The 12,157-nt window shown below is 50.1% G+C and overlaps 1 protein-coding gene across 1 annotated transcript; it reads right to left on the bottom strand.

The window, feature by feature from the left end:
- Positions 1 to 6: 6 nt before the first annotated feature.
- On the bottom strand, positions 7 to 8,697 carry LOC136515660 (serpin-Z2B-like). The gene is made up of 3 exons (XM_066509189.1): positions 8,344 to 8,697; positions 3,559 to 4,103; positions 7 to 16 (listed from the first exon to the last, which is right to left on the bottom strand). Exons 1-3 carry the CDS (start codon positions 8,695 to 8,697, stop codon positions 7 to 9), a joined length of 909 nt encoding a protein of 302 aa, XP_066365286.1.
- Positions 8,698 to 12,157: the final 3,460 nt, after the last annotated feature.

Here is a 12,157-nt window from a genome sequence, read left to right as displayed (position 1 = left end):
TATCGTTCAACACTCCCTAAAAGAAGAAAATGAATACAAATTGTACATCAAAGAACAGGAGTAACATGGATTCTTTGCATTGGAGATACATTCATACAGATGGATGCAACAGCGTTTTGTATAGTATATATAGATCAGCTTTTATCTCTTAGATCATTGGCTGTCCTTGGTCCTTCTATCCAAGTCAAACTATGAGCAAGATAGCACGAAAAGTGATGGATAAGAGGCTCCCTGCCATTCTTAGCATTTTCTATTGAAGGAAAAGATTAATCATGGTAAGCTTGGTTTTAGTTGTACTGTGACAAGCATGTTGTGCTAATATGCTATATGTGCTTGAACTGTAATCTTTGTTGCTACAGTGGAGCTGTACGATGATACTGTTCTGTAAATGTTCAGTTTGGAGCTGTTTGGTTGTAAAGAATACTGTTGGAACCAAGTGACCTATGATATATCCACTTGAGGTTCCCACAATCTTATTTGCATTGGTTCTGGTTGCGAAGAAACTACAATAGAGCAATCTGAAGCAGGAAGGAAGGAAAATAATGTGTTTGTTGTTGCTGTAACAATATGTTTGTCTTGCGTCTTGCTATGCTGGAACTCCTACTGTTGTAATATGTTTAACTTGTGTGGTTTGACGTTGTGGTGAACTTGTGGTCTGGTTGTACTGTCGAGTATATTGACTATTGAGTCCCTTGGTTCATGTTCTTCGTTTGCTATTATATGATTGTCTATTTAGGAACGAAGGAATGAACGCATCTCTTGTCAGCATCGAGTCTCACCTGCCTCGTTCAAAAGGGTGGTTGAGAAAGCCAAGCAATGGCTTCTCGCCTATCTCTACGGTTCTAAGACTAAACACGACACTACGCTAAATGATTTTTTTATTTATAACATGATAAAGCATTTAGTAGTACTAGTAAGAGTTACCTTGGATTTATTTAGTTTATATAAAAGATAATACAAGAAACTAAAAACCAATAAAGTAACTAGTGTGATTACCTTAAATAAGATGATAATGCTAATCTAAAATTAAAAGTTTAGAATTCTAACATTCTAACAATTTAAGATACTAAGGTCCTGTTTGGATCTCTTAAACAAAACTGAGAATGAGGTGTGAAAATAACAATGAATCCAAACACTTTGATTCTAGGATGAGATTATAGAATCCAATTATTTACCTAAAACCTACTATTTGTAGGTTTTTAGTTTTCCACTATGCAAATGCAATAACCAGCATGAGAATGAGATCCAAACATGGCCTCGTTTTTTTATCTAGGTTCTAGATTTCAATCACTATGAGGATGAGATAGAATAAGATCTAGCCTAAGTAAATAACTACCATTGACTGGAAAATAAAACAACAACAATAGACCTAAATGGAATCAGGAACCATGCAAGGAGCCAAGAGATGAAATCCATCGATCTTTTACTGTTAATAATCTATACGATATACTAACTACAAACCTTGAAGAGTTGAAGGCTTGCGACTTGCTGTCGTGAGACGAGGACATAAAGACGGAGAACAAAACAAAGTGAACTGCCAAAAGTAGATGTGATGATGCTGTGATTTCTGATTTGTCGAACACAAGGCTGACTCATGGGGCAACCACACGCGATGTATTGTTTTTCATTTGAGAGGCTGCACGACGGATTATTGGTGGCGTTCAAAGCATCGTAGAATTCTACGGTTCATTTATGAGGTGATACATGTATGATAACTGGTTTAGTTGTCGTTATCGAGGACATTTATCCAGTGACTTAATGTTTCGCCACGAAAAAAAATATAGTGGTTGGGGCATGCATGGATTTTTCAACCCCCATTGTCAATGGACTTATGACCTTCTTCGCTTGGTATGTGAGTTTGGTTGTGGCAGCACCCATAACAGGAGGCGCAATAGATCATTGAAACTACAGTCTGACCAACCGTACTTAGCCTTCACGATGAGTAGCTCAAGCACAAAACGTAGCAATGTCCAATGTATCGGACAACCCTTTTCAACACCATACACAGTCTTCTTCGATGCTTTTGTTACCCTTTTTAAATTTTCTAGATCTTTCGGGCTCTTTAGTAAAATCTCTGGTCCAAGGATTCGAATCATGTCCTCCAAATCATCTTCATCCCCGACACGTGCTCCGCCATCATTATTGGCACCACCTTCGTCGTTACTATCCCAACCACCAGCATCACCATCTTGTTTATTGCCAAACTCGGGATCCATTCGTGCATCAAGCTCTGCTGAATATTGGGACAGGGATTCTAGGGTTTCGTCGTCGTATTCATCCTCATCCTCGTCGTTAACAATAACCGTTTCACCATGATGAATCCACACTATGTAGTCCTCAACAAATCCTCGCATAATCAACTGTGATCTGATGATAGTCACATCTGTCCATGCCATACGGTTTTTGTAATCTTTACAGGGATAAATAATTGTATCCTTATTCTCTATCAACGTCGTTGCATGCTTCTCTACGGCTTCAATAAATTTATCCACTTCTTCACGGAAACCTGCCTTGAACCTTAACGAACCATACATCCAAGAGTTCCTATACTCTATCTTTTACAACAACAACAAAACAAACATTAAAGAACTACTTATTCATATATATATATATATAAATGAATCAAATTAATAATTACTTGAGAATAATTGTATATACTTCGGATATATATGAATATAAATCAAATATAATTACATGATGCATACAAACATACCATGGTAGAGGAAAAATAATTAATGGCCTATTTATCCATAAATAATTAAAATATATATTTGTTGATTATAATAAACAATTTCAAAGATAATAATTAGCAACAATTAATATTTTACCCAATATCTTTCATGCAAACCCTAGTCCAATTTCATCAAACATAAATTTACAAAAACGAAATTAATAAAAAAATCAAACCCTAGATCTAGATCTAGATCTACATATACATGAAACATCCATAAAACTAACTAATTGTTCACTAAAATCAAGAAACATGGACCAAATAAGGGTATGATCTTATTCCCCTGTCTAATTTACCCTAGTACTTTTAAAACTTGAGTCTAATTTGCTTCATAAGTAGCTCAAGCACCATCGAAGAGAGAGAAAAACAAAACTCTAATTACTCATTAACCAACCATTAAAACTTTAAAAAAAAAGTGTGGAATAACATTTTCTTACCTTTTACAACATCTCCACCAAAGGATTTGAGACCAAAACCTTCCCCCTTAGTAGAGCAATTTTTGGAAGGTGCCCAAGGCCTCCCTACCTTTTTTTCACAAGTTGGAGTGAGTGACCTGATGAAGAAGGGGCTGCAGGTTTTTATACGTGGGGCATTTGTAGGGATAACTGGTGATTGAGCCGCCCCTACAAATCGCAACACCGGGAGCGGCTGGTGAGTGAGTCGTCCCTACAAATCGACCAATTTGTATGGGCGACTTGTATTACCAGCCGCCCCTACTGTGCTATTTATAGGAACGGCTAGTCTTGTGGGTCTCGAGCATGCCCACCGTAAGAGCGGTTCCATCACCCGCCGTCCCTATAAAAAAAAATAATCTCATTATTACCGACCTTTTTTTTAGTAGTGAGAGCTTGAACTTTGGCAGCCGCAACTCGCGAACCTCGACGCGTTCAGTCGGCATGTGGTCCCACAGGAAGCTCGGGCAGGAGGCCATCTTCTCCACGAGGCTCGGCAGGTCGTCGTGGGTGTCAGGGAGGAAGACGCACATCGAGAACCGGGAGTCCGCCTCCCCGTCTTGCTGCTTAGCTTGACGATTACGGCCGCTCCCATATCTGTCTTCCCAGCGGGGTAGACGGTATGGATGGTAGGCTAGCTTGAGCACCTTGAACCCGTCGTACTCCGCCACCGCCTGATCCTGACGGCCGCGCATGAACGGCGTGCGCACGTGGCTGCCGTCGAGCCGCTGGAAGCGCCTGGTCTCGGAGTCCTTCTTGGCGAAGGGCATGGACCACCTGCCCTTGAAGTAGATGGCGTTGGCGATGGCGAGCACTAGGCCGGTGTCAGAGTTTACAGAATCTGGAGGAAGGATTGAGGTGATGAGATCCTTCGTGGCTTTGGAAACCCATGCGTTGATTTCCTCTCTTGCCTCCTCTGGCTGCATGCATCATTATATGCATAGATCGATTAGCTTACCACGGACTGGACGCATTAGCTGATCTAATTAATTCTTGCTGTTGCTAATTATGTAATTGATAGATAGATCAGGGGACTGAACTGAACCTTATAGAGGAAATCGGCGGCGTGCGTCTCGGCCTTGATTTGTCAGATAATGTACTGTTTGTTCATGTGAACACACAACAAAAGAAGGCGACGTCGAAAAAGCTCTCTGCCGTGGTACTTTAGCCGTTGCAGGGACAGACGTTGAAGGGCTCACCTACCGTACTGTAGCCACATGCAGAGACAGGCGTAGAAGTCAGTCCTCCTGTGTTATCTAGTTACTGTTGCAGCAGGGCAGCTGTACTAGGACTAGATGGATAAAGTTGTATATATAGTTTGCCACTTCAACTCAACAAAGAGAGTTCTGATTTGTCATCTCCTATACAAGGCTTCGGTCAATGCTGGTGCTTTGTCTGTGTGTATGCTCTGTTCTCCCTCTTCTTCTACCGCGAGTCATAGTGTGTGTGATCGGACAACGCTTGTTCATGATCGGCATAGCTAGTGAGTGCTCGGCAACATTAGCAGGTGCTCGATAAGACTGGTGAGTGATCGACTCACCTGAGGCCGGTGATCCTGTGGGCTAACCGGATTCAACGACGACTGCGCTGTAAGATGTCTTTAGAGCCAGCGTCTTCTCATGCCAGAGTGCGCACGCTAACGCGACAAGCGACGCACCGAACTCAGCGCACTCTCCTACTACCTCGGCATCGAGGTGAGACAGGGGAAGGAGGAACTCATGCTCGGTCAGAGCGCGTATGCCTCGAAGCTGTTGGAGCGGAGCGGCATGACTAAGTGCAAGCCATGCGTGACTCCGATGGAGGAGTGGCTGAAGCTGACGAAGTCTAGTACTGCGGCGAAGGTGGATGCAACACTCTACTGGAGCATCGTCGACAGTCTACGCTACCTAGTCCATACGAGGCCGGACATTGCGTTCGTCGTGGGCTATGTCAGTCGCTTCATGGAGGATCCCAGAGAGGATCACTGGACTGCGGTGAAGCGGCTACTACGCTACGTCAAGGGGACGGTGGATTAGGAGATCATTTTTCCCAAGACCGGTGGGAGTAGGCTGCAGCTCACTATGTTCAGCGATGCAGACATGGCGAGAGACATCGACGGATGGCGGAGCACCTCTAGCATGCTCGTCTTCCTCGGGCCGGCTCCAATTTCATGGTTGTCGCTGAAACAGAAGGTGGTGGCGCTGTTAACGTGCGAGGCAGAGTACGTAGCGGCGGCCACAGCGGCGTGCCAAGTTGTGTGGCTGCGCCGGCTGCTGGGTGAGCTGATCGGTGCGGAAGCTCACCCACCAGTACTGATGGTGGATAACCAGCCCGCCATCGCCCTCGCAAAGAATCCGGTTGTGCACGACCGGAGCAAGCACATCGACGTGAAGTTCCACTTCCTCAGGGACTGTGTCGATGAAGGACATATCGTCATCGAGTTCGTAAAAACTGTCCGGCAACGCACGGACGTCCTCACCAAGCCACTCGGACGTTTTTGACTCACGGAGCTGAAGAAGATGATCGGTATGGAGGGGTACAAGGGATAGTAGTAGGATTAGGGGAAGAATTGTTAGATAATCTACTGTTTTCTTATGTGAACACACAGCAAGGGAAGATGACACCGAAAAGGCTCCCTGATATGGTACTGTAGCCGCTGTAGGGCAGGCGTCGAAGGGCTCACCTGCCGTACTGTAGCCACATGCAGGGACAGGCGCAGAAGTCAGTCCTGCTATGTTATCTAGTCACTGTTGTAGCAGGACAGCTGTATTATGACTAGATGGATAGAGTTGTATATATAGTTTGCCACTTCAACTCAACAAAGAGAGTTCTGATTTGCCATCTCCTATACAAGGCTCCGACCAACGCTGGTGCTTGTACTGTGTGTGTATGCTCTATTCTTCCCTTTCTTCTACCTCTAGCCATAGTGTGTGTGATAAGACAACGCTTGTTCGTGGTCGGCATAGCTAGTGAGTGCTCAGCAACACTTGCAGATGCTCGACAAGACTGGTGAGTGGTCGACTCACCTGAGCCGATGATCCTGTGGGCTAACTTCACCGTACCGGTACGGTGAAGTTTGGTGACGGCTCAAGGGTGGCAATCCAAGAGCGTGGCACCATCATCTTCAGAGCCCGTCATGTGGTTACTGGTATAAGAGTCAAGATACCACCGCTGCTCCTAGTCGGTGCCCGCACGTCCGAGGTAGACTTGGACGCGTGGTTCGTCGAGGTTGACAGGCTTCAGAGGCTTCATCATGGATCGGGCCATGCCGACCACTGTCTGGTTCCGTCTCTCCACCACGACGTCCGAGGTGGACTTGGGCGCGTGGTTCGTCGAGGTTGACAGTCTTCAGGGCCTTCATCATGGATCGGGCCGGTGCGCGTGGTGGAGAGGCGGAACCAGACGGTGGTCGGCATGGCCCAATCCATGATGAAGGCCCTGAAGACTGTCAACCTCGACGAACCACGCGCCCAAGTTCACCTCGAACGTGTGGGCGCCGACCAGGAGCAGCGGTGATATCTGGACTCTGGTGCCAGCAACCACATGATGGGCTCGCTAGTGGTTTCAGCGGTGCGCAACCGAGCATGCGCTCTACACGTGGCGATGGGGGAAGGAGGAGCTCGTCGTCGACGTGTATGTGGACGACTTAATTGTCACCAGCGCGTGCACGGAGGACATCAATAGCTTCAAGCGCGAGATGGCGGCTCATTTTTGAATGAGCGATCTCAGCGCACTCTCCTACTACCTCGGCATTGAGGTGAGACAAGGGAAGGAGGAACTCATGCTCGATCAGAGCGCGTATGCCTCGAAGCTGTTGGAGCGGAGCAGCATGACTAAGTGCAAGCCATGCATGACTCCGATGGAGGAGTGGCTTAAGCTGACGAAGGCTAGTACCGCGGCGAAGGTGGATGCAACACTCTACTGGAGCATCGTCGACAGTCTGCGCTACCTAGTCCATACGAGGTCGGACATTGCGTTCGTCATGGGCTATGTCAGTCGCTTCATGGAGGATCCTAGAGAGGATCACTAGGCTGCGGTGAAGCGGCTACTACGCTACGTCAAGGGGACGGTGGATCAGGGGATCATTTTTCCCAAGACCGGTGGGAGTAGGCTACAGCTCACTATGTTCAGCGATGCAGACATGGCGAGAGACATCGACGGACGGTGGAGCACCTCTAGCATGCTCGTCTTCCTTGGGTCGGCTCCAATTTCATGGCTGTCGCTAAAACAGAAGGTGGTGGCGCTATCAACATGCGAGGCAGAGTATGTAGCGGCGGCCACAACGGCGTGCCAAGTTGTGTGGCTGCGCCGGCTGCTGGGCGAGCTGATCGGTGCGGAAGCTCACCCACCAGTACTGATGGTGGATAACCAGCCCGCCATCACCCTCGCAAAGAATCCAGTTGTGCACGACCGGAGCAAGCACATCGACATGAAGTTCCACTTCCTCAGGGACTGTGTCGATAAAGGACATATCGTCATCAAGTTCGTGAAAACTGGCCGGCAACTCACGGACGTCCTCACCAAGCCACTCGGACGTTTTTGACTCACGGAGCTGAAGAAGATGATCGGCATGGAGGGGTACAAAGGATAGTAGTAGGATTAGGGGAAGAATTGTAGACATACTGCTTTCTTATGTGAACACACAGCAAGGTAAGATGGCACCAAAAAGGCTCCCTGATATGGTACTGTAGCCACTGTAGGGCAGGCGTCGAAGGGCTCACCTACCGTACTGTAGCCACATGCAGGGGCAGGCACAGAAGTCAGTCCTGCTATGTTATCTAGTCACTGTTGTAGCAGGGCAGCTGTATTAGGACTAGATGGATAGAGTTGTATATATAGTTTGCCACTTCAACTCAACAAAGAGAGTTCTGATTTGCCATCTCCTATACAAGGCTTTGGCCAATGCTGGTGCTTTGTCTGTGTGTGTATGCTCTGTTCTCCCTCTTCTTCTACCGCGAGCCATAGTGTGTGTGATCGGACAATGCTTGTTCATGATCGGCATAGCTAGTGAGTGCTCGGCAACATTAGCAGGTGCTCGACAAGACTGGTGAGTGATCGACTCACCTAAGGCCGGTGATCCTGTGGGCTAACAGGATTCAACGACGGCTGCGCTGTAAGATGTCTTTAGAGCCAGCGTCTTCTCATGCCAGAGTGCGCACGCTAACGCGACAAGCGGCGCACCGAATTCAGAACGGTCGGCAAGGGCACACTCCCCACGCCACGTATGAACTCAGTGATTTCGTCGCGCGACGCCGCGCCGAGCACGGTCAGCACCTCATCTAGGTTGGTACCACGTGCGGCGGCGGACATTAGGGCTAGCTCCGCGTAGATGGACACCAGCGAGAAGACAACGTTTTGGCCATCGCTGTCGACGACGCTGGCGCCCTCATCAGTGTCGTCGGCGAGACGCTTCGCTAGGTGGAGCGTGCATGTTGTTAGGACAGAAGCGGCGGCCCCGCATGCCTTCTTGCTTGGCCTTGCCGCCGCCTCCTCTCCTGCCTTCTTGCTTAGCCTCGCCACCTCCTCCTCTCCCATGCTACCGTATGTGTATATTCCTAGGTAATAGAAACAAACAAGATGGCGCATGGTTAACCTACCTGGCTATCTCTATATTCTCTCTCTATATACACGAGGAATCGTAACACCCACGTTTCGGCGTGCCTCCTCCCCGCGCACCTCCGACCTTGTTTAGCCAAACGCCCTAGCCCAATGCGGGTGATGGACGATGACGGGTGTGCCCTCCCCAGGCCTAGCCAACCCTCTATCCTATAAGCAAGGCATGTAATCCTGAGTTCCTGCTTAATTCCTTTTTATAGATAGCGTTGAGCTTGGCATGGAAATTCTCCTCCCGAGCGCGTCCTTGTATGGTATACGCACGTGTACATGCACATATGGTATGGTGGACGGCAAGATTAGCTTGCTTGTTCCTCACGTATGCATCTTTGTTTTTCCTTTCTTTTACTATCTAGAATTAGTGTCAGCGTTGTATATAAATAGTTGGCTAATATATTGAGGAAAGCTGTCACGGTTTGTGCAGCACCAAAAACTCCTGAGTCTCATTTCCATCTTAGCGTTTGTAAGCGAGTTCACTGGAAGAATTCTGGCCGCCGCAGAGAGTTTTAGCTGACATTTGGTACCAGAGCCGTTGACCACAAGAAGGGATGGAGCACTATTCCATTCCACCCGGTGGCCGTGGTTGGCGACGAGGTCGCCGTGTCTCGCCCTCGCCAGCGCCGCGTAGAGGGCGCAACGAGGTCATGATCCACCGCACCGTGGATGACACCGGCACTAAGTTCCCCATGCTCACACGCACCAACTATCAGGAGTGGGCAATGTTGATGCAGGTGAACTTGGAGGCGGCGGGGTGGTGGTATGTTGTTGAGCCGGAGGAAGACGAGGAGATCGTTTACCGCCATGATCGTCTGGCGCTCGCCACGATCCTACGATCCGTTCCACCTGAGATGCTTGCAGGTCTTCGCGAGAAAAGGACGGCAGCAGAAGCATGGGGGCAATCAAGAGGATCCGTGTCGAGGTCCAGCGGGTGCGCGAGGCCAACGCACAGCAGCTCCAGCATGAGTTCAGTGCCCTGGTGTGGAAGGAGGCGGAGACCGTGGAAGATTTCACAAACCGCATCACCGGGCTCGCCGCTGATCTACGTCTCCTTGGCGACAATGTCATCGACGCCGAGGTCGTGAGGAAGATGCTGCAGGTCGTGCCAGAGCACCTCGCTCAGGTGGCGATCTCCATCGAGACCTTGCTCGACATCAACAACATCTTTGTCAAGGAGGTGACTGGCTTCTCTATGAAGAGGAGTGGCTCGCCAGGCTCAAGCTCCGCGAGTCCAAGGAGAAGGGTAGCGGGAGCAGCTCCAGTGGCTCTAGTAGAAAGAAGCGCGGTGGCCGCGGGCATGGGCGTGGGCGTGGCAAAGGCGATGGCTCCACGTCATGTGACAGCAACAAGAGCTAATCTGGCAGTGGACAGGCCCTCAACCACGACCAGTGCAAGCGCTGCGGCAAATACGGTCATTGGGCCAAGGATTGCTTTAGCAAGCCCAAGGGCGAGGCTCACGTCGCACAAGCTGAAGAAGACTCGGAGCCGACACTGCTGATGGCTTGAGCCACCGTCTTCCCCAACACTCCGTCCGAGCGCTGACCCCTACGCGTCGTCGAGGAGAAAGTCTTCGTGCAGCTCGATGGTGAGACGAAGCACGACGACAGCCTATGGTACCTCGACAGCGGGGTAACCAACCACATGACGGGCTATCGAGATGCCTTCATCCACATAGACATGGCGATCCGTGACACCATCAAGTTCAGCGATGGCTCAGAGGTCATGATCGAGGGATCTATCACTGTGTTGTTCGAGGGCAAGACTGGCGAGCACCTCCCACTCATGGGGGTGTATTTCATCCTAAGGCTGATCACCAACATCATCAGCCTTGGCCAGCTCAACGAAGGTGGCTACGACGTCCACACCAAGGACGGCGTCCTTCGGATCCACAACGACAAGGGCCGGTTGATCGTGTGAGTCCAGCGCTCGGCGAACCGGTTGTACCTGCTACGTGTCAAGATTAGGCGACCACTCTGCCTAGCTGCACATGCTAGTGACAGCGCATGGCTATGGCATGAGCACTACGATCATTGATACTTCGACGCCCTACGCAAGCTCGAGCAGCGGGGCATGGTGCATGGGCTGCCCCACATTGAGCACGTCCACCAGCTTTGCGCTGATTGCGTTACCACCAAACTAAAGAGGAGTCCGTTCCCATCGTAGGTGAAGCGGCGGGCAGAGGGGTTGCTGGACTTGGTCCATGGCGACCTGTGTGGCCCAATTACGCCAGCCACACCCAGTGGCAAGCAATATTTTCTTCTGTTGGTTGATGACAAGAGTAGGTACATGTGGGTGACGCTGTTCGCTGCCAAGAGCGATACCCTCGCCGCTGTCAAGAAATTCTAGGTGAAGGTGGAGGTGGAGACAGGCCGGCGTCTGCGCGTTCTGCGCACTGACAATGGGGGTGAGTTCACCTCTATTGCGTTCGAGGAGTACTGCACCGAGCACGGCGTTGAGCGGCAGCACATGGCGCCGTACACGCCACAGCATAACGATGTCGTCGAGCGGAGGAACCAGACTGTCGTCACCATGGCGCATAGTCTGCTGAAGAGCCGAAACATGCCAGCGATGTTCTAGGGCGAGGCGGTAGCCACCGCCGTCTTCCTGCTGAACCAGGTGCCCACCAAGGCCATCGACGACATGACGTCGTATGAGGCTTGGCATGGTCGCAGGCCAGATGTCAGCTTCTTGCCCACATTTGGGTGTGTGCCGTACGTCAAGGCGACGAAGCCACACATGAAGAAGTTTGACGACCGTGGCACTTTGGTTGTCTTCATCGGCTACGAGCCAGGCACCGAGGCGTGGCGTTTCTACGATCCAGCGACGCATCATGCCGTCGTGTCCAGGGATGTGGTCTTCGACGAACCGATGTTCTGGAGCTGGAAGGATGAGGGCAAGGACTTGGAGGTCATTGCGGACCTCGTCGTGGAGTACCACGCGATGGAGCTGGGTACTGGGCACGTCGACATCAACACCACTGTAGGCACACCAGATCCCCTAGCGACAGTAGCCCCTGCAGCGATCCTCGACACACTCATGGCGGGCACACCGGTGATGTCGCCCGCTGCACCGACTCCTCCTCCTACGACTCCAGCACCGGCAACAACTTGGCTACCCCAGTCCGAGTTTGTCTTGCCACCTCCGAACATGGAGGAGTACTTGGACGCTGATAACGATGATGACGTCGAGCCAAGGTACCGTACCATCGACAACATCCTCGGAGCGGCATCACCGCCTGGCCTCATTGCACGTCAGGTAGCTGCTGAGCTCCATCTGTAGATTGAGGAGGAGCCAGCCACCTTCACTGAGGCTGAGAAGCACGAGTCCTGGCGTCGTGCCATGATCGAGGAGATGGACTCCATCAAGAGCAACCGGCTGATCGGGT

The sequence above is a fragment of the Miscanthus floridulus genome, chromosome 17 (genome assembly GCF_019320115.1).
Source record: "Miscanthus floridulus cultivar M001 chromosome 17, ASM1932011v1, whole genome shotgun sequence".
NCBI lineage: Eukaryota > Viridiplantae > Streptophyta > Magnoliopsida > Poales > Poaceae > Miscanthus > Miscanthus floridulus.
The sequence above is the reverse complement of the archived record's forward strand: the minus strand, read 5'-3'. Positions and strand labels throughout refer to the sequence as shown.

Coding starts and splice junctions, on each gene's coding strand:
- LOC136515660 (XM_066509189.1), bottom strand. CDS start 8,697: ATGGGAGAGGAGGAGGTGGCGAGGCTAAGCAAGAAGGCAGGAGAGGAG. Junction 4,104..8,343: donor TGCCGACCGTTCTGAATTCG/GTGCGCCGCTTG, acceptor TGATGCATGCAG/CCAGAGGAGGCAAGAGAGGA.